This window comes from Mugil cephalus, chromosome 20 (genome assembly GCF_022458985.1).
Source record: "Mugil cephalus isolate CIBA_MC_2020 chromosome 20, CIBA_Mcephalus_1.1, whole genome shotgun sequence".
In the NCBI taxonomy this organism is placed as follows: domain Eukaryota; kingdom Metazoa; phylum Chordata; class Actinopteri; order Mugiliformes; family Mugilidae; genus Mugil; species Mugil cephalus.
This window is the reverse complement of record NC_061789.1, coordinates 7,299,179-7,322,127: the sequence shown is the minus strand read 5'-3', so window position 1 is coordinate 7,322,127 and position 22,949 is coordinate 7,299,179. Positions and strand designations below refer to the sequence as shown.

Sequence of the window (22,949 nt, the reverse complement as noted above, 5' to 3'; positions counted from 1 at the left end):
ACACGAATATACACAAAGATATCGATTTATTCATTCACATATATCAATTATTTTGTTTTTTTTTACAGTACAATTCACGTAATAACATGCGTTACAACAAAAAAGGCAACGATACAACATAGCTGTTGGTAAGACCACAAAAAACACAAAACTGTTAAATCAACACAATTATCTTAGAGCTTGTCTAATCTTTCTCAAAGTCATGTTAAAGATTTATGGTCCCGCTGCACCTCTGAATTAGCGTCTAGCTTCCTGTTCTCACTGTTTTTTTAAGCTTCATATAATCCAACTCGTGACACTCCCTTTTATTCTCTACTGTAGTACTGCAGCCGTTAAATGTTAGCCAAAAAAAACACAGTCTTATCTTGGTTACAATGCAGTACTTTGGCTGAACACTGTGTTTGGGGCAGACGAACCCCGCCATCACTGTTCGGCCTTTGTTTGTCTTGACCGAGACCAGTGACGCAAAGCAGAGGCTTGCTTAAAAAAAAAAAAAAGAAAGACAGAAAGGAAAAAGGATCAGTCCATACACTTTATCCTCTACCTATCGCCCAAATTCTGTTTCTGAAGGCTGAGCGACGTAAAGCTGGCCAATAAATCAGTCACCTCGTCCACCTGCAAGACAAACAAATGAGAAGTAACCCTGTGTCGTTAACAAGTGAATGCAAAAAAATAAAACACACACGTTACAGTTTAGCTACACCGTAAAACTTCCTGCTCATGCATTTGAATATGTGACTCATTCGGTGAGGGTGTTGGTCTCACCTGCTCTTTGGTGCGCGTGTGCTGCAGCTGTGTAGAAATGTGCTCCAGTCTCTCTTTAGCTTCACTCTGGCCCATTAGGTTCAGGTATTCTCTCAGCATCTGAATTATCTGTAAGCACAGGTAAATGGTCGTCACCTATCCCGAGGCATGACACGCAAACACGAGCGAGCTGACGCCAACTCTACCTGAGTGACTTCTCCTCTCAGGGTTTCTAAACTGCGGGAATCTCCCTCCTGTAGGATGTTTAACTTTGAACGCGCTAGATGCAGCGGGGTCCTCCCTGCTCGGTCGAGGGCGTCCACGCGGGCTCCTTAACAGAAACGACACAAATCTCTCTGTTACACGTGGTCGCCGTGCACTGTGCTTGAGTGTATTGTTTTTGGGAAATGCAAGCGAACAGTTAAATTAGCCACAAGAGATGCAGTGGTACCCAAAAAAAATAACTCGACTGGTGAAATCTTTAGTAACCACACCCATGATGATCTGCTATAAATAACATGTCAACTACGCCTTTGTTTCACATTATGAGCATTGATAAATTCACTAAATGTTACACTAGGTCATAGTATCATGTGGGTTTTTGCCACCACTTTTCTAATTTGTTGTAGATTATTGTTGTAGGTCTCTCTTGTGCGTCCAAAACAGTTTTAACTCATCAGAGAATGGACATGGGCCTTCTGAGGGTGTCCTGTTGTTAGTGGAGGGCCTTTAGGTCCTATGGGATGAGGGATGGGGACCCTGTGGATCATCTCACAGATGCAACCTGGAGGCCAGGTCAACACATTGTGCTGTTTTTTATGAGTTGTTTTTTGGGTGTGTGTGTGTGTTTGTGTCAGGCTGCATCCTGCCATCAAAGAGTGTAATTGCTATGGGGTGGAGGTGCCTGGTCTGGTCTGGTCTAGGTGGATGCTTCATGTCTAAGTAACATCCATGTGAATGCCAGGTCCAAACGTTTCCCAGAAGATCACTGTACTGTCACAAGATGGTCAATTTTATCTACTTTTCCTGTTGGTGGTTTTAATGTTGTGACCGATCGGTGTAACTGCTTAAGGCAGATTTCTGGGAATTCAGTTTTGCGGATGCTCTCCATCTACAGAGAGTGAACATTTCACGAGAAGTCACCCAATGCGGAGCATACAGGATGCACTCATGCGCAATCCTCACACCAACAGATGGTGGCCTCTGGGTGATAGCAGCTTGTGCAAGTCAAATATCGACTGGTTGAAGGAGATCTGCACAGATAACTGCCGCATGTAGACACTTGTTTTCATTACACTGCAACACAGATAAGGGTAGAACGTCTTTTCTGGTGATTCTACATGTTATTATCGGGACAGCTACAACCGCTACAAGTGTGTCTGCGTAGCACCAACTCCGTCCAACTCTGGAGTCTTTACAAGGAACCAAAAGTTAAACCTGCAACAAGTAGCTTGGCCAGTTTAAAGGAATTCCCCTTTATTTTCTGCTATCTAACAATTAAATAAACACAGCCGTCTCACCTCCTCTCAGCAATGTGGTGATTACAGGCACATGGTTGGTACAGGCCGCTGCAGAAACACACGACAAAACCGGAAAGGTGAGACACAAATCCATTTATACATTATAACAATTTTTTTTACATTTTTACAGATGTGAGCCTCAAGCAGCTGCACATTCACTGCACAGCCACACGCATGACCGAACCCAGAGCTACGGGTTTTTACCAGTGGTGATGAGTGTTCTCTCTTACCCAGATGGAGGGGGGTATTCCCCAGGCTGTCTCGCTGATTGGGGTCAGCGCCATGGCTCAGTAGCAGTTGCACTACAATGAATAAAGACAGTTAAAGTTAAATCTGCCGTTACTGATCCTAAAACACAGTGTATATTGAAAAGAAAGTGCAGGGGAGCCATTCGTTAATATGAGAATTACATTCGGCGTGGCACACAACAGTAGAAACTGACTGGAATGGTGGCTTAAACCAAACTGGAATTCACACTCTCATGTCCTTAAAAGGAAACCTACCGATGCTCTCATTGCCATTGCAGGAAGAGAAATGAAGAGCCGTCCTTCCCTTGTCATCTGCCGCACAGGGGTCTATGTCGTCTTGCAAGAGCTTTCGCACTGAGAACGCAAAACACAACCTTCAGTCAAACTGCCCGCAAAACAATTAAACGGCATCACCTCGCTGTTCGTACCTGTTTCGATGTCATTGCTGTTCGCCGCTTCCCTCAGCCTCTTCACAGCTGCACAGACAAGACATTCAAAGTGACAGGGGATGGAAATATTACTTTATGAATGCATGCATCTACAGGAACACTTTCAAAGGAGGTGGTGATGGTTGATTAGTCAACTGAAATTGCAACCACACACGTTCATTCTGCGTTGTTGTGTAGGAAGAGGAAATCCCACACTGATAACAAGGCTGATATCTACTGAGACGTTGGTCTTAAGATGAGATAAATCAAATGTACTTGAGCTGACATTATGTTAGCCACACATTTAAGATGAAAGTTTAAAGCTGCGCAATATTAATTGTATTTCACCGCTTTTAAACGCGTTGTAACAGCACTATACCGCTATTGCTAATTCCATTAGCCTGGTTGCTTGAGAGCAAATTGGGCTGTGGCCCCCCCACAAACTAAAATGAGTTTGACACCCCTGGTCTAGAGTAGAGATGGAGATTAATAAATAATTTGCCTTGCTTTCCTTTAACTTAGCTGGCTCCAAAATGTGCGCCATGTCCCTACATCATGACGCACACAACAAAAACCTGGTAGAGATCTGTTAAAAAACAAATTCTGCCCGTATTTATTTGCACACAGATCATGAAAAGAAACAGGTGTGTCCACAGGTAGCATCTTCAAACTAACGTCATGCATGCGTCTTGTGCTTTTGTTGCTTCCCTCGGCGCAGTTACACCTTGAACCGTGAGCTATTTCACATTCAAACGGACAACGTAGGTGCACCTTACCGTAAATATCTTTACCGATAGGACCAAGGTTCCGCACGGCTCTGTGGTGTCTCCTGGCCCTGCTCCCCGTCATCTTCCCCAGCTTGCACGCCGCACCACCCGCGGCCAACTCTCCGCGTCCCGGCTCCCACAGCAAGTGCAGGTACCTGAGCTCTTTGTCGTCTCTCTGTCCGACTCGACCCAGCACCACTTTGCCCTCTCCTATTCCGCTTATGCCGAACCCGACGGCGGCGGTGCCCACGTCCTCCATCCCGCTGTCCATGTCCCCCCGCTGCTCCACGCATTCACCGGTCTCAGCTTCGGCCCCGTGGTCCAGCACGTACTCCCCTTCGGAGCTGGATCGGTCATGATCCGAGGCGACCTCAGAGCTCCACTTGTCCATACTTCACCGTGACATGGGGGAAGCGATGGTTTGCGCTCGTTGCATACGGTTATTGCAACTCCTTGCTCAGAGCCTGAGGGAAGCGCAGGCTCCGTCAGTAAGATGTGGAGTCAACTTTGAACACGGCTTGTTTACCCTCAGCTGCACCTGGGGCCATTGCACGGCGCAGCAACGCAGCAACTCCCCTCACTAAGCTACACCTGTCCCGGATGATAATAACTATGAAAACAGTGAATACCTTCCTTCAAAATGTCCCCTATGTCACATTTTCCACTTCATCGGATACTAGTAGTAAGAGGCACACCCATTGTGCAGTCGACAGCCTCGGAGCGGTGGCGACCAATCAGAGTCCGTGTTGTTAATTTGCTGCCGTCCAATAGGATCAACGCAAGCAAGCAGCCAATCAGATTGAGACTGATAGTTCCGGGTATGCGCTTTGTGAAAATCTTAATCCGAAAAAAGTCCTTTAAAGGTGTAAAGGAAAAACGTTCCTTTAAACCAGGGTTCTTGAAGGTTTTTCAGGCCAAGGATCCCCAAATTGATGAGAGATTATCCCCCCTGCAGTACCCCCTATGGTTTAAATATTTACTCACTGAAAGTCTTTGATTTCAGCCCTTACAGCTTGTTTCAAAATACGTTATCATGTCCTCATGTCATGATGACACCGCGCAACAAAGAGGCCAAGGGTGCCAAGTTTATTTTAGTTCAGCCCAATCTGATCTCCAAACCAGTAAGATAACAACATAATAACCTATATCCTTCAATAAATAAATAAATAAATAATAAAAAAAAATGCCGACTTCTGTGTAATTTCTTTTGCACTTTGCAAAAAGTGCAAAAAAGCAAATTTATGCTGCGGGCCAGATTAGAGCCTTCAACTACACAACAATGCTTGTATTCTAACACTGAGGTATGTTTAATCAGCTAACACCATATAAAAATGTGGTTAATTATCGAATTGATCACTTATAATATGCATAAGATACATAGTTCCTCAATAATTATAAATGTTTTTATTTATTTAATTTATTTTATTTAAGTTTATTACTGGATATTTTTTCTTTCTCTGGTGGAAAAAGCTCAATAGTGATTTTATTTTTCAGAGAGGTGTCACATATTGTTCGAAAATGCATGTCGTTGTTGTTTAAATCAAAATTGTACTTGTTAAAATAAGATGAAATTAAAAACACAAAAAAACAAAGCGTATATTCCGTCACTAGTTTATGTTTAATCATTTAACATCATATAAAATGCATAATAATCTGCAATGACAGCCACCCTCCACCTCTTTACACACCCTTAAATAATACAGCTTTCTATGATATGAAAATAGTTTAATGTATATTTGTGAAGAAAAACATCGATATAGGTGCTTTTAAAGAACAAGATCGTCTCCAGTGTGGGTTTGGATCCCAAGAAGTCACAGGATCAGTCGGAGGGAGGGTCAGAGGACAGAAGAGGAAAGTTAAAGTGGCCACCTTGAAGATTTTCACTTAAAGGAATATCATATTCCTTTAAGTAAAGGAATACATATCTCGGTAAAGTCTCTATCCATGAGGTAAATCAATGGTGACAGAGGTGACAGCCCAGAGATTAAAGTATTGCACTGGTTATGGAGACGTTTTCGGTAACATTGCTGCATTACGTCACTGCTAGAATAATCTCAGTTTATGGACTGCTAATGGCTAATTCTGCAGCTTTGTACTCAAATTTGATTTACTGGCAAAAAGATAAGTAGTGAATTCAGCATGTCTGTCAGTGAGCTTAGCACGCAACGCTATCATTCGTTGGTTATTTCATCACTTTTTTTTTGCCAGAAAATCAGTTTTTATGACTGCAGGTGTCGCTAAATCAACCAGAAATGAAATATTCAAGATTGCCACTTTAAGCTCATAGTTCCAGACTCTCTTCTGGTAAATCACAGAATAATTGTACTTCTTTTGTGACACTTAGACGTGGTCCAAATAAAGAAAGGGAAATCAGTCTTTGGTTGAAACAGTCGCACAGGCCATAAACAGGATGGGAGCCACTGATATGTAGGATGGTAGTCTGTGCAAATACTTCTGTCTGGCAGAGGGAGTACCAATGCGTGCAGGAGGTAGCAGTTCGGAGGGACTTAAACAGCTGATGAAACAATCAGAAGTCAAGTTTCAGTCCCGAAGACACGGAGGCTCCAGCTGGTGCCAGGTAGTTGGGAAACGCTGCGTCGGCCCCCGATGTGCCCGCGTCCTGATCGGCCGGCATCGGCCCAGGCTTATGAACGTGCTGCGACGGCCGAGCGTGGTGGGCGACCCCCTGCCGCCTCAGGTATCCCTGCTGGCAGAACAGCGGCGGCTTGCGGTGGGTGAGAGATGAGCGGAAACATGATTCTAAAGGGACGGGATGAGAAAGGCAGACATTGAGCGGGTGGGTGCAGCCGCAGGAGTGCCACTCGAAATTGAGACTGTGAGATTTGGTGAGTGGGCTACCGATTAAATAGTTAACACAGCAGCAAAGGGAACATCACCTACAATATACTCAGTTACATCAATTACCATTATAATTATCATCATCAATCACTTTCTCTACATTCTACGTTTTTCTTTTGACTTTTTGATGCTGTTGCTACCCTTGGTTTCACCAAAACTTAAAACAATCCACTGCAAGTTATTTAAAAAATTATTTTCTCATCTTTTTTTGTGTTAGCTTGGGACGGCTTAGCCCTGTTAGCCTCTTTATACCAGCCGTCCCTGAATGTATTGTATTGTAATGTATTGTGAGTACTAGTACCAGCAGTAGTAGTGCTCATATCATCTGCCCCAGAGACTGCGGCTGAAAATTAGCTAACTTGGCTACACTAGCATACTTACAAAAATGTCCGACCCGAATTAGGGTCTGTATCCCCATCCCACTCCTCCCACCCTAATTGAATATTACGCGCAGCATGGATGGGGGTGAAACTAGCCTTCTTGAGGCGTCGCGGGCCTAACTTAACGAAACATCGGTGAAGGGAGGTGCTCACTTAATATTGTATATTTCATACAGATTAACTGTCAGCTTTACCTGCATAGAAGGCTCTGAGGTCGGTCTGGACACAGTGCTCCAGGAAGCGCCGCAGAGGCTGGATGTGCGACACGGGACTCTCCCATTCTGTGAGGAAATCCTCGACGATGTGATGAATAGCCTTGGGTCTCGGTAAAGTCCAGCTGTGGGGGCGACGCTTCATTTCTTCATCTGCAAGAAAAACGAAAATTACTTCACCTGGAAAAAAAAAAAAAAGTACACTAACGTTGTGATCGGTACATGTGGCAGAATCTCCACTCACCAGAAGGAAGCGTGTCGTAGAAGTATAAAACAGGGTGTAGGAAGTTGGATTTCCAAGCTTTAGTCCAGTCTGTTTCCGCCCTGTTACGCCCCAGGTAGTCTATCTTCTCCTTCCCGTACTGCATGACCACAACTATCAGGCCGTGGCTGGAGACCTCTCGGCCGGTTAGAGAGGAGAACTGGGGCAAGGCCTGGATGGGGAACTCTTCCAGGTACTCGCAGTAAGAGCTTCGGGTCAAGAAGAGAGGAGCGGACAAACAAATTAATAACTGAAAAAAAAAAATATTGAAAAAATGTCAGGTTGAGTAATTTGAACAGGGACTGACAGCCTGACGATGGTGTGTGATCAAATCAGCATCTCACGTCCTCTGTGGTGTAAAATTACTGTTTTTATGAATGGACTCTGGTGACTTTAAAAGAGCAATATAATGGTGTCAGTTCCCCTAATTAAAAGCCGCCTGACACCAAATGGTGATAATATTTCAACTGATATCTTTTTTACGTGACTAGAACCTGTTTTTCTTCTAATCTTGTCCAGTTACTTTAAGCCGGGGGCCACTATCTGTTGTACATAATACACCACACTTCAGAGAACAGGAGCTGCACAAAAGTCATATGCACGGTGTGAAACGAGAGGCAAAATATTGTGCAAACACCACAAATCCCTGAAAACAGTGTTTAGTTTCAAGTAAAACTGACTACATGAAATGATGAGGAGCAACACCCAACCCTACAAACTTACCCTCGAAGAAGAATAACGTCCCCGAGCATCTCAAACATCTGGTACGGCCCGGAGGCCTCGCCGAGACGCTTCAGGATCCAGGACTGCAAATGCGTCGTCGCCACTTTTGTCGACGGCCACGGGTTGTTGTGGTAACGGTGCTCCAGCACGCGGTGTACAGCTCGTACTGAGGTAGAAAGTCCGTGCATTAGCGGTAGAAAACTCACAGCCGATCGTAGAATCAGAGACCTAAATATACGACCAGACGAAGGCTTGGGACCTTCTCCGCCAAGTCTCCTACCTGTGTAACGGAATCCGTGGACGAAGCCGCCGGCAGACGAGCGGTAGTCTCTGGAGTGAGCTGCGGTTCCCAGCACAAACAACCCGGGCGTCTCCTTCCCTTCATACCAGGCCGTCACCCCCGGCAACCTCCCTTTTGCGTTCTCACTGTTCGGTGGGCAGGAGGCGCTGAGGAGAGTTTTATTTTATTTTTTTTTCATTATCTATCGTACATCACATAGACGAAACAGCTTTGTTACGAGGACTAACAAGTGAATCCATACCCTTCGAATATGCTGAAGTTGAATCGGAAGCCGAGACATCGAATCACTCGGTCGTACGGTTTTCGCATCGGGAAATTGTCAATGTGATGCCCTGGCAGTTCTTCTCCCGTCACTTCCGAACTATTCGTCTCCTCTTTGCTTTGTACGTACTTGTTTAAAGTCAGATACAACCGTCCCTTCTCTTCTTTCTTCTTTCCACCCGGTCTCCTCCGGCCTTCCTCCTTTCGGCGAGCGATAGCTATTTTCTCCAGGCGCGCCTCCACCAGCCCGTCGAGGGACTTCAGCTGATACGTGTCTATGAGCTCATTATTAACGGCTCTGGAAAACAAAAACGATGAGTTGGTTTTGTTTAAAATACCTGCTTGACACACCTTTTTTGGTTGTTATCTTTTAAAGCATCCTTACGTTACCTGAGATCTCCGACGTAATGCGTTTGCCACGCCAGTCGAACGGGGCTGGAACTGAGCATGTGCACCCGACTCGCTCGTCCCAAGATGCTCTGGGCCGTTTCAAAAGCAGAGTTCCCCTTTCCCAGAATTAGCACAGCCTGGTCTTTGTAGTCCTCGGGGTTAGTGGAGATGGACTCGTAGCCTTCGACCAAATCGGAACCGACAAACTCGACCTCCTGAGGAACCCACAAACCCGTGGCTACCAGGAGGACGCTGAGGGGAAAACAGAAACACAATGAAATCCCCCATCTAAACGCAGTATTTCCATGTGAGGTTCGGCGTGACACCAAATACCCGCAGGTGTAGTCCGACGCGTGCTGGTCAGTCAGGACGTAGCTCCTTCCGGAGGCCGACTGCACGGCTCTGATCCTCCCGACGTCCACCCCGTACCGGACCCTCAACCCGAGCTCCTTCACAAACATGGACAGGTACAGAGGGAAGGCGTCGGCCGGAGGGTAAAACTCGCTGCTCACCCTCCTGAACAAGAGGTCGGGTTTGTCGCTCAGCAGCGAGTTCCAGTCGTGGCGGAGGTTGAACTCCCGGTTCCGCCGTCCGGTGTAGATCTTGTTGATGCTGATGAGCTTCCTGTGCCTGGGATACCTTTGGGACGGACAAAACAGAGTAGAGAGACCTCCGCCGTAAGCTACGCCGTTCACATAACACTCTAACAGGAACTACTTAAAAAGTTCCCGCCGTCCGAAAGTTCCCCACTACTGCACCACATGGCAAAGTCTCAACATGCGTTTCCTTACTTGTTGAAGAAGCTCCCAGGTCCCGAGTTCCTCTCCAGGATGATGTAGTCTCTCTTGGCCTTGGAGAGGAAGTATCCCATCTGTAGCCCGGCAGGTCCGGCTCCGAGCACGCAGTAGTCGTGGCGGCCCGTGCCATTGCGGCGGTAGCGGTCATCGAAAGAGGAGCTCGTGACGAAGCCAGTCAGGGTGAAGAGGATGAAACAAGAAAAGGTCGGCTCCATAACCTGCCGCAGGAGATGGAGGAATTAGGGAATGTTAAAACCAAATTCGTTTTCTGTAACCGGGGCTAGAGGCGGGGTACACCCTGGACAGGTAGCCAGTCTATCGTAGGGCCAACCTAACCTGACAAGCATGTGTTTGGATGGTGAGAGGAAGTCAGAGTTTTAACACATTTGGGAACATAAAATCAAAATATATACATCTGGTAGTTGAGTTGTTATTTTAAATCCACCCCAAAAAGAAGAAGTTATGTCAAGTTTTATTTTGTATTTACTTGACTCCCAGCCTGCAGAGGTATTTGGGCCATGATGGGGCAGCAGCAGCAGCAGCAGCAGCAGCCACAGCTCGATGATATGAAGCAATTCTGAGCAAATCCAAACTTGATGGGAAGCTGAAGAGATAATTTAACGACCCATAAGAGGTCAAACCGGGTGAAGAGACAGCAGCAGACTGTGGGCTAAACAGAGAATCCCCCGGGACTCCATGAACTCTCCAGCCGACGTTATATCACCCTGCTGAGGATGCGCCGCCTCCAGGACCAGATGTGAGCTCGGTTTATTACCCAACAAATCACAGAAACACGGAGATACCTTTTTTTTTTTATATCAGTCGATGCCTTGCGCGCAGCATCCGGGGTCTGAATCCTGCTTTGGTCGCTACATGTTTACTCTTCAACATTTTTAAAAACGCGATCCGTCCGCCTTGTGTCGTCCCCTCTGGAGTGGGAAAAAAAAAAATAAAATAAAATCCACTAGCTCAACCCACTTCCCCTCTGCGTGGTGGGTTAAACACCAATGGAGGGCTGCCTGCATCAGAGGGCGTGATCAGGAAAATACCTCAGAATAGAAAAAATAAATAAATAATAAATAATAAAATTAGACGTGCATGGTTAACTTAAAATACACTGCTGTGATTTATAAAGATAAAGCGAGACATTATGTTAAGGCTGCAGGACTGCAAAAATAAATAAATAAATAAAAAATAAAAGTTGTATAATAAATAAAAGTAATAATATAAAACAGAGACTTTATCTATAGGAATAAATCTTTATTTAACTAAGTCTGCCTGTTATATAAACATTTATTAACCTGGGATTGAACATGAAAACAGATTAAAATGATGAAAATTGGTTTGTGACATCATTGTGCACATTTTATTTATGTATTTATTTATTTTTATTTTGGCATTATATGAGTCTGCTAGCACGTCTTTTCATTATGAGGCTGGTGTCAGCCAATATAGAGAGGAAATATCTTCATGTAATTGATTAGTCCTACAATATTATGCAGCATTAAGTTCGTAAGACTTATAGGCGGTTTAGGCTTCTGCGTCATATAGCGTCACCATAGCTACAGCGACAGCACACGTCGACCTTAGCGCCGTAGCTGACGTGCACCTCCCCAGAAATGTAGCTACGTGCTGTGATTGGTCCGCTTGGTATTAGCGTTTTTCCACATTAGTATTTGTGGGAATAAATTGAGGAAAGTTTGAAACTTTTCTTCAGCAAAATATCGGCGAAATATTCAGTCGCCATCTTTGAAAGTGAAGCAGGAAGTAGAAACAAAACACAAGTACAAGCGCACAAGTACAAATAGCGCACACTGACATAGGCTACATCTAGAAGTTACAGCGTTAATAAATCTTATAGTGAACTCTAAATATCTCACTTTTCTGATGTTTCTGATGCCATTTTGTTGTAGCTAGATACAACTCCATGGTACCCAGAGAACGTAAATAACTTTCCTGTGACTTCTCTGTCTGCACATCACTGCACAAAGCCCACCCCGCCTGAAAGATCTTTGCAGGACCAAAATCAGATCCCAAGGGACTCAAGGACCCCAGGCCAATTTTCCACCACAGAAAATTTGTGGGCGGGGAGGAAGTGGGTCTGGCTCCGAGGCTACATTCGGTTCCCTCCGAGTTATAGAATATTTCGGTATTGCAGGTCCTTCCTCCCCTCTGCTATTAGACTACAACCAGGTCTGCTCCCAGTAGACCAACAACAACATATGTACAATATCCTGTTTAATGTGCAATGTTCCTCCTCATCCACTACTATTCTCTGTGCAACTACATGTAGATATACTTAAATATTTACCTAATGTTTTGGTAGATGTGTGAATATATATATATATACTCTCACTTTTATACTTTAGTCCACCCATATGCGCGCTGTCTGTGATAGCTGATGGCCTCTGCTGCTTTTAACAATGAGTATTTCCCCACTAAGTGATGAATAAAGGCATATCTTATCTTATCTTATCTTACATGACGCCATTAGATTACTAATACTGACACATGAGTGTGTAAGAAGTATATTAAGATTCAACCAAATTCCGAAACTCGAGTGGCGCAACATAAAGTGGAAACACATGAGTTACAAAAATAAGGAAATATTTCCTTAAGAAGAAAACCAAAAAGGTGAGACATGGTGAGCTTCTGCAGCTAAAAAGTGGCCTTCATAGGCCTCTTCAACAAGGCCCTTTATTCAGTCTTCTCAGTTGTGGCTGGTTGAGGTGACGAAGCACAAAGCAAAGACACTTGCACAGCGTCGCCAGTTGAAATGCGGGTGTAACAACACTCATATTATCAGCATAAATTCTCATCTTCTTCTATAACCGCGTGTCCTCTAGACACCACGGGTGTCAAACTTATTTTAGTTTGGGGGCCACACACAGTTCAATTTGACCTCAAATGGACCAGACCAGTAAGATAAAAGCATAAAAACCTCTAAGTAACGACAAATCCAGATTTTTTTCTTTTGTTTTAGTGCAAAGAAGAAGAAGTAAATTGGGAGAATGTTTCCATTTCTATTCATTTTATATGAATACAAAACCTCTTTTTAAGTTAAGCTTTTGTTTTCTGCCTCATCATGTTTTCTGCCTCATGTTTTCTGCCTCGTCATGTTTTGAGCGACTGCTTCGTCATGGTAGCGGCTTCAACTTTGAGTAAAATGACTCGACAGTCACACTTCCCTTTTGAGTCAGCGGCCACGGCATCGCAGCGGTATAAATACGAGGCCGGAGAGAGTTGAGACTCCACAGTTCGTCGAGTTCGCCCAGAGGAAGTGACAACTGACAGAAGACGCTCCAGCCGGCATTTACCATCAAAGACTTCAGCTTACTGAACAATGTGAGTAAAACGAATCAAATACGTCTTTGTTCACCTTAGATGTGTTTTTACTAAGCTCTTTATTGCACCTGGAACAGATGGAGAACATGAAGAGCGCAAGGAAGAATGACAGCGGGGAAGCTGGCAGGTATGTCAGTGTAGATTTCAAAGTAAAACCTGCATGTTTTTTAGTATTTTTCTTAATATATATATATATAAATATGTTGTGTCTTTGATTTCTGTCTTTGCCCTCAGTGATTTATCAGAGCAGATAAAAGCCGCCACTAAAGACAACCACGTGAGAGCCGAGAACACGCAGCTGATGCTGAGTTACCAGAAAGGACAGATCACCCTGCAACAGTACAAGGTAAGGAGTTCAAACTGAACTAGACACGCTACCACCACCACCGCCACCACCACCACGCTTCTGTTTTATTTTAGTCCTCACGGTGGATGTTCTGCTTTCGCCAGGTCCTGCTCTGCTCCCTCTACGAGATCTACAAGGCGCTAGAAGAGGAGCTGGACAGGAATTCCTCCCATCCAGCTGTCGCCCCGATATATTTCCCTCAGGAACTGGCCCGTGTGGAGTCACTGGAAAGCGATCTGGAGCATTTCTTCGGCTCGGACTGGAGGAAGAGGGTGGTAGTTCCTGCAGCCACGCACAGATATGAGCAAAGGCTACGAGAGGTGAGTGTGGAAAAGTGATTTGTAAATCAAAATAAGCAAAAATCACATGACCTTATGACAAATTCAAGCTGTAAACCCACCTTAAATTCTCACAGCTAGTTGTCAAGGTTTCTGAAAGAGCCTTTCTGTATTTGGAAAAATTTATCTCATTTCCTTTTTCGTCAGGCGTCATACCTATCCTTCACTTACATGTACAAAAAAAATAAACTAAAACAGGACGTGTTGCATGTATCTGCTAGTTTACAGGTCTCACTAATGCAAGTTTCAAGTGAGCACCATTCACTAGACATTTTTAGATGTTAAGAGTTAAGAAAACAAGAAAATTTAACAAGTTGGCTTTTTTTTAATTTAGATACACCATGACCTGAATGACCCAGAGCTTTTTTTTAGAAATGCTATGAAGTATATCCAGTAAGATTGAGAGGCAAATTGAAAGTACCTTTTTTAAAAATAGATCAATTAGAGAACTCCAAGGATATTGTAGCTTGTGGCAGTTACCTGCTGTTCCTTATTTTTTAGATCGGCACAGAAAATCCAGAGCTTCTGGTTAGCGTTTCGGATAATTTATTGAATTTAGTCAAATAATATAGCCATTTTTTTTTTTAGATTTAGCTCACTATTTAACCTAGTGCATTACTTTTAATCAATCATTTCAGTCATTTCATCATTTGTAACAGACTATTTCAGCTAATATATTAAATTTAGTCAAATAATTTAGTCATGTATTTAGTTTTAACCAACTATTTAACCTAGTACATTACTTTCAACTAACTACTGATGCTAACAATTTACTATTAACCCACTGTTTAATCATTTGTTTTGCCATTTTATATATGTTATTGCATTTAAATAAATATATTTTAGACATTTGTTTTTAGTATAAGCTAACTATTTAAGCTAGTAGGCTACGTCGCATTACTTTTAAGTTAGCCAGTATTAAGTTACTTCTTTGTAGCCAACCATTTCAGCTAATTGATTAAATGTAGTTAAACATTTAAGTCATTTCCTCAGTTTTATTTAAACTAGTATGTGGAGTTTTCAACCATTTCCTTATTATTTTTTTCTAGCTAAAATTTATCCTATTTAGCTAACATACTACTATTAGCTAACTGCTAAGCTAGCATTCCTGTAAGTTTGTAATTTTTTAGCTAAACATTCATCTTCCTTTGTCAGTTTTAGACATTTTATTCATTACAGGCAAATATTTATTAAAATTTATGCATTAGCAAAGTTTCTGACTAACGTCAAATTTAATTTGACTTAAATGTTTATGCTAGCACGTTACTTTTAGCCATTTAAGCAAAAGGGCAACCAAAGAAAACCCCAAAGATAATGTGTCCTGTATAACAAGCGTGCCTTATTTTTTTACATTTTTTTTATAGGTGGGCAAAAATAACCCAGAGCTCCTCGTGGCCCACGCCTACACCCGATACCTCGGGGACCTATCAGGGGGACAAGTGCTGGGAAAAATCACCCAGAAGTCTCTCGGGCTGAGCAGCAAAGAGGGGCTGTCATTTTTCGCCTTCCCCGGCGTCTCCAGCCCGAACCGCTTCAAGCAGCTGTACCGGAGCCGCATGAACAGCATCGAGTTGACAGAGGAGGAGAAGGCGGCGGTGCTGGAGGAGGCCGTGTCGGCCTTCGAGTTCAACATCCAGGTGAGATTTCGCTGCCCCCAACGCGAGTAACACGCGCTTCACAAACGATCCAGAAAACGAAAAGAGGAACTGAATCTGACACATGCAGAACTTTCCAACTTGCTGATCATCTTTAAAAACTTGTTTTCTCCCAGGTTTTTGATGACTTGCAGAAAATGCTGAGTGTCACAACGGGAACCGGGGACCAATCAAGCGCCACCTCCCCAGCGGTCGGGCTTAGATCGTCACCCGTCGTGCAACTCACCGTGGGATTATGCGTCGCTCTGGCCACTATCGGCGTGGGAATCTATGGCTTGTAGGCTTTACTCGCATTTATACCGATGATACGCACTATCAGCACTTTACTCATTTCAATGAAAGAAATCAAATCACTGTCATTTGTACCTGATTTATGTAACAAATCACAGATTGATTGACTCAATATCAAACTGTTTTGTATCTTAAAATGATTTGTGTCTAATAAAGAACCAGAATAAGTCTCTTAATACGACTTGAAATACTTTATTTTTCTTTAAACAGAACATGGAGACATTTTTAACTTCACAGAAAGCATCATTTCCACTGTTTATTCATTGTTTTAGCATATTATTATTATTATTATCTAATGGTGGATAGAACAGCAAAAAACAAAAAAAACTATTTACATCAACTATCTGAGCTCAGTTTCCTCTACTTGACTCTGTAGAGCACTTTCCTCTGCATGCGGTGCTGGAGCTCGCCCCTCCTCAACATCAGGTGGAGGACTTTATAGATGGCGTGCTCTGGATATTTCTGTAGAAGAAGAATTTAAAGCATTTCATTTATTTTGTAGTAGTAAATACTCCTAATAGTAATGCATTGAATGCACCGACAACTAAATCTATTTAGCCTCTTTGGAAGTGGAGGAATTGTTGTCCCATATACACTCAATTGAGAGTAAATTTTATTACGTCCAGAAGGATATTTGGTGCCGTGTATGTGCAGATTTTCCGCAGACTCACCTGTTTGGTGAAGTCCTGGATGATGCTGTGCTCCGACACCTGGGAGCCGATGGCAAAGCGCCTCTTCAGCTGCTTCTCGACGCGGGAGATCATTTCCTGGTCCTCCTGAGAAGTGAAGCCCTCCACTCCTACAATCAAAATGAGGTTGTTAAATGTTAAATGTTAACAACAGGAAACAACAGGAGTTAATTACAAAGCATGTTTGGTCCCTGTAAGGTCATATTTATTGGTTTTAATATAATACACCAGTTCAAATTACATAAAAGCCCAACTTTATACATAATTAATGGAATGGATGATTGATGGCGATTTAAGACACTGAAATAAATTTTAAAAAGTCCTTCCCAGGAAGCCAGTTATCCCTACGGAAGAGTATTAGGGCCACCCATGAGAAAAATCATCATGCAATTTGAGAAAAAAAGTCAAAATTTAAACTTCTTTGATGAGAAAAAATTTGATCCTCTAATTTTTCTTCCTCATGAGTGGCCCTAATACGCTCCCGTACATCACCACTTGTTTGGGACTGTCCAAAAATAAATGATTTCTAACAGAAGATCTCTCCAGAACTAGTCACTATACTTGGAACAGACATCACGTTTAACTGGGATTAACTTCTTTTTGGGTTTGCACACTCAACTACTGTATTAAACATTGAAACTAAATATTTATTTGGAGTTTAGCTGCAAGAAAAGCAATTACAATGACTTAAACCTGACATCCCATGTATGGATGAATGGGTCATCTTTGATATATTTGTGGTCACTTTCTCAATGACACTTCAACAATCCAAATTTGAAGACATCTGGAAGCAACTGAAAATGTAAACTTTCCCCGAGACGCCCTTCTTTTGTTTAGGTCTTTTTTTTTTTCCTTCCTTCCTTCTAAAATCCTCACGTGTTTCATTTAAAAAATGCTCTGTTATGGAGAAGGAAAGACAAAAAGAGAGATGTCCTCATATGTGGACAATGGGATTATTTAATTATTTATATTATAGTTGTAGATCGTTGCTATTGATAAAATTTGTGTGTCATATGAAACGTTAATGAGCATAAATAAATAAGTTTTAACCTTTGCTGCCACTAGATGGCAGACTAGCGTCCACTAATGAGGACAACGGGTTTAAATGAAGCTGCGATAAAACCTAAAACTTAACGTCCCCATATGAGGACGCAGGGTCTCAGTAAGTTAATAAAACCTTAAAAAGGCACCACACACCTGAGAGGCTGCCCGACAGCGCAGCATCTAGAGTGGAAACCTGGAAGAGTCTGAGGGCCTCGTCCACCTCTTCTTCTCCAGCCACCGCCTGCAGCTTCATCTTCGCCAGAGACTCCGCGATACGTACGACAGCCTCCAGCTGCCTGAGAGCACGGAAATATAACGGATTACTCACGGTGCATCAAAGGTGGAGGAAGAAAAGAGGGAAATGTTGTGGGCTTGAATGAAGAGGTACCTGACGGTGATGGGGATGGAGGGTCTTTTGTCGCTCTCTCGTTCGTGCTCTCGTGCTCCGCTCCTCATCACCACGTATCTGTTCTTCAGCTTCTCAGCCGCCGCCGCAGAAAGACGAGGACCACACTTACTGTGGAGACAGGAAATATATTAATGAGGATGGGACTGAGGTCATAAATCGTAAGGATGTCATTTTTGTTTTTGGTGGCTGGACTCACGTTCGGGAATAGGCGATGTACTTCTTAAACGTGGCCAATGGGATCTCGCCCTCAACGGCCTCCGTCTGCGTCTGAGCACTGAGGTGGACGTTCATCACGTGACGAGCCAACGTCTACAAACAAATACTCAACGTTAAACTCAATAATCTTACAGGTGTAAAGATTTAAAGCAGCAAACTACCACAAGTTTTTAGCCATTTTAGCTAGTTTATTCTCTAGTTCAATATGTTAGCTAAAACTAAGCTAACGGCTAACTACTTAAGCTAGTACATTACTTTTAACCAACTTTTTTATTATTTTTACCTAACCATTTTGGCTAATATATTAAATTTAGTACAACATCTTGGCCATTTGATTCGTTTAACTCACCACTTGGGCTATTTCATAATTTTGGACAAATATTACTGCTAGTCAAATATTTTAGCAATATCTTTACTTTTATCCAGGTATTTAAACTTATACATTACTATTCCACCTATTTCCTTGTTTTAGTCTGTCATTTCAGCTAATTTCTTACATTTATTCAAGCATTTATTAACCCCTTTTAACTTTTGTCGGCTATTTAAGCTAGAATATTTCTTTTTACCAACCATTTCATAATTTTTAGTCAGCTAATTTATAAAGTTAAGTAATCTTTTTTTGTTTTTGCTGACTATTAAAGGTGGAACATTACCTTTTTGCCAACTATTTCACCCATTTCTTTATTTTTAGTCACCCATTTCAGCTAATTTATTAAATTTAGTCCTATATTTTTGGAATTTCTTTACTTTTTGAGCTAGCACATTAGCCTTTACCAACAAATCAAGCTATTGTTTCATTTTTAGCTCGATATTTCAGCTAATTTATTACATTTATTCAAGCATTTTAATAATCTTTCTTTAGCTTTAGTCAGCTATTTAAGCTAGAATATTTTTAACAACCATTTCAAATATTGTAGTCATTTCTTCATTTTAGCCGACTATTTAAGATGGAACGTTACTTTTTTATCCACTATTTAAGCTATTTCCTTATTTTCAGTCATTCGCAGTTCAGCTAATTTATTACATTTAGTCAAACATTTTGTTTTTATTTGGCTTTTGCTACCAGAGCATCATTTTTAGCCAATTATCTCAGCATCCAAACCCCACGGCCTCCTCACCATGTCCCTCTGGTGGTCGTGATGGTCCTTGATGATGAAGATCATATCGAAACGGGACAAGATGGTGGGCATGAAGTCGATGTTGTCCTCGCCCTTTGTGTCGTCCCAGCGGCCAAAGACAGAGTTGGCCGCGGCCAGCACGGAGCAACGGGAGTTCAGGGTGGTGGTGATTCCGGCCTGAGTGAAGACCACGTGTTAAGTTTCATCCCCCAAACAACGGCAAAGATATTGTGCCAACTTTAAAACGGGGTAATACCTTAGCGATGGAGATGGTCTGCTGCTCCATTGCCTCGTGGATCGCCACTCTGTCGTCTTCTCTCATCTAAATGACAAGTTTTGTAAGTTTAATCTGAGGAATAAATGATAAATATGAATGTGCTGTTACTCTGTTTAATTTTACCTTGTCGAACTCGTCAATGCATACAACGCCGCCGTCAGCCAGCACCATAGCTCCTCCCTCCATGATGAATCCACGGGTGGCGGGGTCTCTCAGCACAGAGGCGGTCAGACCGGCTGCACTGCTGCCTTTACCTGATGTATAAACCTGACGGGGACAGAGTTGAGACTTAATATCGGCGGATTTACATGTCGGCAAACCCACCCCCATGATGAGATCGGCTCAGGAGACTGGATAAATACCCCGATAGGTGAACATCTCTCTACAAACTTCAGCAGCTGAGACTTGGCTGTGCCGGGATCTCCCAGCATCAGCAGGTTGATGTCGCCCCTACGAGTGAGACCGTCGGGAAGCCTAGGACGAGGACATAAAAGCATTAGCGAAACACAGCAAGGAGGATGATGTACAGCTCACACTGCTTTTAAAGGTCTCACCTCTTTCTTGAACCTCCAAACAACAGGCAGGTGATGGCCTTTTTCAGATCGTCGCTGCCATAGATGGAGGGAGCCACAGACTGAGCCAGGGAGTTGTAGATGTTAGGAGAACCAGCCAGAGCTCTCAGCTCCTCTTCCTCTTGTGGAGACACCGATCCAGTAGCACCACGACCTGGAAGCGAAAATGTAAAAGACTGAAAATTAACCGGGGCCTCAAAGTTTCTAGAAATATTACAATTTTAATGCATAAAAAAATTTACCTGCTCCTTCTGTGTCCACCTGGATGCCGACGACTCGCAGGTAAGACGCACGAATGCCCACCCCGACTCCTTTCTCTTTGCCTTTGGCTTTTACAGCAGCCATCTTTTTTATGGAGTAGATACCCATGATGGTCACTCTGTTCCCTGGGACCACACGGTCACACAAATACCTGAGAAAAGAGGATGGATGGAGGGGGGGGTTTGAGCATAATTTTATATGAGCAGAAAATCTAGGGTTGATTGTCGCCTCGGGAACGCTCCTTACCTGTCGCAGTAAAGCTGGAGGTGACGAGGCATCTCTCCGTGCGGCACAGCATCCGGAGCCTCCTGCAGACGGAGGGTCTGGAAGTCGACACAGACGCATCGGTCCGGGATGATGAAGTAAGGGTCAACGGGGCACTTCACGCCGCCGGCGTTCTCACTGACGAGAGAGACAGAGTCTGTTGTAAAAGCCACTCGAGGAAGCGGAGCCGAGATTCCCGCGGGCGATACTCACTTGTTGCACTTGCGCGGCAGAGCGTAGCCCTGCAGGCCCGGAGGCAGAGGGATGTTGTTGATGACGGCGCGGCAGCCGCGACACTGCAGGCACACCTTGGTGGCCTTCGCCTTCACCGCCGTGGCCGAGATGATGATGCCGTGAACCTTCACCAGGCGAGACACCTGCTCCGACTGCAGAGGAGAAACAACTGTGAACAAACTGTCAGCCGGCGAATACGACGTCAAACGCAAAGAGGAGTCGGTACCTTAAGGCCTCGAATGGAAGCGTGATGCGCGTCGCTCTTCAGCGTGACCTGGATGTCCTGGACCGTCTCCTCCCCCACGGGCCGGGGACGAGTCACCTCGTCGGCCACGTCCTTCGCAGCTTCCTCCAGCTGTGAATGAAGACCACAGCTGTTTCGAGGACGTTTTAACAGACGCCGCGGGAAAATTTAAAAGACGACGAAGAGAGAACACTCACCAGAGGCAGGTTCTCGGTCGGGAGCTTGTAAAGACAGTCTGACAGATCCTCATCAAAGCTGGCCAGGTCCTCCATCTCCACCTCCACCCAGTACTCCCCCAGAGTGTAGTGTCGCTTAAGTTCATCTCTGAAGGAAAAACACAACAATATGGCGTTGAGGAAAAAAAGAAGAAATACAATACCCCAAGCTAAAAGGTTAGTTTTAATTAGCTGTTGGAAAGGATTACAACTGAAAAAATTCAATTTCATAAAATAGTTGTTCTCCAAGCAGGACGAAGAGAAACATTATTTTGTTGTATGTTTTTAATGCCAATTGATGGAAATGACAATAAACATGAAGTAGGAGTATGTTGTAGGTATTTTTGTTATATTTAATGGCAGATATGTGTATTTCTAAAATACTTTTGTCAGGTTTGTCCTTCCATAGGATTTACCCCTCTTTTTTTAAAAAAAAATACACAATCCTTCATTTAACAGTTAAGCAGATGAATATATTTTTAGCACATACATTTATTTATTTATTTAGTATTTTTGGTAGATTTGGTCTTCCGTTTACCCATGTCATATACAGCCATTCATTTGCAATGTTTATATGTGAAGGAGGGACATTTCATACGTATATTTGTTACATTTAACAACAGATAGATTTTTTTAATATATATAATTTTGGTCGCTTTTGTCTTCCATAGACTTCACCTCTCTTCCCCTCTCTATTAAAACCTTGATCAGATTTGTCCTTACTGATAACGCCTTTCTTTTTTTAATGCAAGGCCACTGTAGTGTAGGTATTCTTCATTTAATGGTGCATTTACACTTATTTCACAGGACTTATTTTAATTTAAAAATCGGCATATTTGGCCCTCCGTAGATCACCCCCTCTACTTTCTAATAAATATACAGGCACTATTTTTATGCACCCCGTCATTTCTAACTCACCTGTATTTAAATGTGAAGCCGGTTCGGTCCGTTCCGACCCTGAACTGACGGAGGAACTCGCGGAACCGCTTCTTGATCTGGATCCGCTTCTGTCCGCCTTCATCCACGCCGCCGGGTCCCTCTCCTCCCCCGAAGCTGTCACTGTAGTAAACTCCCGGGTCGTCGAAGCCGGACATGTTGAACCAGTCGGTGGATTAAAACGGCACAAAGAAAGAAAACTAATAAACTGAAGGTAAAAAACCTGCGTGGAGACGAAGTTGCTGCGTGTATGCTTCGCGGCAAAAACTCAACTCCTTCCCGTCTGTTTCCCGCGAGCTCGCTTCACGCAACGCGTCCCCTGGCCTCTGATTGGCTGTGAGTAAAGACCGAGAGTTGCCATTGGTCAGAGAGGCTCTTTTGGGGCGTGTCGAGACGGTGGAGGTGGAGCTACTGAGGACTGGTGGCGCGAAAAAGAGAACGAGGGGAGGGGAGGAAGAGGCATGGGTGCCTGAATGAGACAATAGATTCGATGTGCTGCCATGTTTAAATAGTTTGTGTTGTGTTTTTAAAGTAAAATAAGGAAGTTTTAAGTCTCCCGAGTTATTTTTCTTATGTGAAAGGACAAAGGGTAACCACAGCCGA

The 22,949-nt window shown here is 43.4% G+C and overlaps 4 protein-coding genes across 4 annotated transcripts; 1 reads left to right on the top strand and 3 right to left on the bottom strand.

Annotated features, from left to right (window-relative positions):
• Positions 1 to 9: 9 nt before the first annotated feature.
• ankrd54 (ankyrin repeat domain 54) lies at positions 10 to 4,421 on the bottom strand. The gene is made up of 8 exons (XM_047572844.1): positions 3,717 to 4,421; positions 2,941 to 2,988; positions 2,768 to 2,866; positions 2,495 to 2,566; positions 2,265 to 2,312; positions 951 to 1,075; positions 766 to 873; positions 10 to 615 (listed from the first exon to the last, which is right to left on the bottom strand). The coding sequence occupies exons 1-8, from the start codon at positions 4,096 to 4,098 to the stop codon at positions 541 to 543; spliced, it is 957 nt and encodes a 318-aa protein (XP_047428800.1). The 5' UTR covers positions 4,099 to 4,421; the 3' UTR covers positions 10 to 540.
• Positions 4,422 to 5,633: 1,212 nt separating this feature from the next.
• On the bottom strand, positions 5,634 to 10,845 carry foxred2 (FAD-dependent oxidoreductase domain containing 2). The gene is made up of 10 exons (XM_047570792.1): positions 10,698 to 10,845; positions 9,887 to 10,111; positions 9,429 to 9,734; positions 9,096 to 9,347; positions 8,686 to 9,003; positions 8,424 to 8,590; positions 8,144 to 8,309; positions 7,403 to 7,629; positions 7,141 to 7,311; positions 5,634 to 6,467 (listed from the first exon to the last, which is right to left on the bottom strand). Exons 2-10 carry the CDS (start codon positions 10,105 to 10,107, stop codon positions 6,235 to 6,237), a joined length of 2,061 nt encoding a protein of 686 aa, XP_047426748.1. The 5' UTR covers positions 10,108 to 10,111; positions 10,698 to 10,845; the 3' UTR covers positions 5,634 to 6,234.
• A 2,236-nt stretch (positions 10,846 to 13,081) lies between these two features.
• On the top strand, positions 13,082 to 16,043 carry hmox1a (heme oxygenase 1a). The gene is made up of 6 exons (XM_047572674.1): positions 13,082 to 13,237; positions 13,315 to 13,364; positions 13,472 to 13,583; positions 13,688 to 13,903; positions 15,286 to 15,558; positions 15,693 to 16,043. Exons 2-6 carry the CDS (start codon positions 13,315 to 13,317, stop codon positions 15,855 to 15,857), a joined length of 816 nt encoding a protein of 271 aa, XP_047428630.1. The 5' UTR covers positions 13,082 to 13,237; the 3' UTR covers positions 15,858 to 16,043.
• On the bottom strand, positions 16,044 to 22,631 carry mcm5 (minichromosome maintenance complex component 5). Its single transcript, XM_047572672.1, has 16 exons — positions 22,329 to 22,631; positions 21,393 to 21,519; positions 21,178 to 21,306; positions 20,931 to 21,103; positions 20,700 to 20,855; positions 20,435 to 20,604; positions 20,175 to 20,346; positions 19,983 to 20,094; positions 19,744 to 19,887; positions 19,600 to 19,665; positions 19,344 to 19,520; positions 18,206 to 18,318; positions 17,989 to 18,117; positions 17,754 to 17,896; positions 16,539 to 16,666; positions 16,044 to 16,329 (listed from the first exon to the last, which is right to left on the bottom strand). Exons 1-16 carry the CDS (start codon positions 22,502 to 22,504, stop codon positions 16,228 to 16,230), a joined length of 2,217 nt encoding a protein of 738 aa, XP_047428628.1. The 5' UTR covers positions 22,505 to 22,631; the 3' UTR covers positions 16,044 to 16,227.
• Between the last annotated feature and the right edge of the window lie 318 nt (positions 22,632 to 22,949).

Bases quoted from the DNA above. Each gene is read 5' to 3' on its own strand.
- hmox1a (XM_047572674.1), top strand. From the start codon at position 13,315: ATGGAGAACATGAAGAGCGCAAGGAAGAATGACAGCGGGGAAGCTGGC. The intron at 13,584-13,687 runs GTAAGGAGTTCA...TGCTTTCGCCAG, and splicing joins TCACCCTGCAACAGTACAAG to GTCCTGCTCTGCTCCCTCTA. The intron at 15,559-15,692 runs GTGAGATTTCGC...GTTTTCTCCCAG, and splicing joins CCTTCGAGTTCAACATCCAG to GTTTTTGATGACTTGCAGAA.
- ankrd54 (XM_047572844.1), bottom strand. From the start codon at position 4,098: ATGGACAAGTGGAGCTCTGAGGTCGCCTCGGATCATGACCGATCCAGC. The intron at 2,867-2,940 runs GTACGAACAGCG...TTGCGTTCTCAG, and splicing joins CAGCAATGACATCGAAACAG to TGCGAAAGCTCTTGCAAGAC. The intron at 2,313-2,494 runs GTAAGAGAGAAC...GTGTTTCTGCAG, and splicing joins GAATACCCCCCTCCATCTGG to CGGCCTGTACCAACCATGTG.
- foxred2 (XM_047570792.1), bottom strand. From the start codon at position 10,107: ATGGAGCCGACCTTTTCTTGTTTCATCCTCTTCACCCTGACTGGCTTC. The intron at 9,004-9,095 runs GTAACGTAAGGA...TTTGTTTTCCAG, and splicing joins CATTACGTCGGAGATCTCAG to AGCCGTTAATAATGAGCTCA. The intron at 7,630-8,143 runs GTAAGTTTGTAG...CTTGACCCGAAG, and splicing joins GACGTTATTCTTCTTCGAGG to CTCTTACTGCGAGTACCTGG.
- mcm5 (XM_047572672.1), bottom strand. From the start codon at position 22,504: ATGTCCGGCTTCGACGACCCGGGAGTTTACTACAGTGACAGCTTCGGG. The intron at 18,118-18,205 runs GTGAGTCCAGCC...CTGTCTCCACAG, and splicing joins TACATCGCCTATTCCCGAAC to TAAGTGTGGTCCTCGTCTTT. The intron at 17,897-17,988 runs GTACCTCTTCAT...CCGTGCTCTCAG, and splicing joins TCCATCCCCATCACCGTCAG to GCAGCTGGAGGCTGTCGTAC.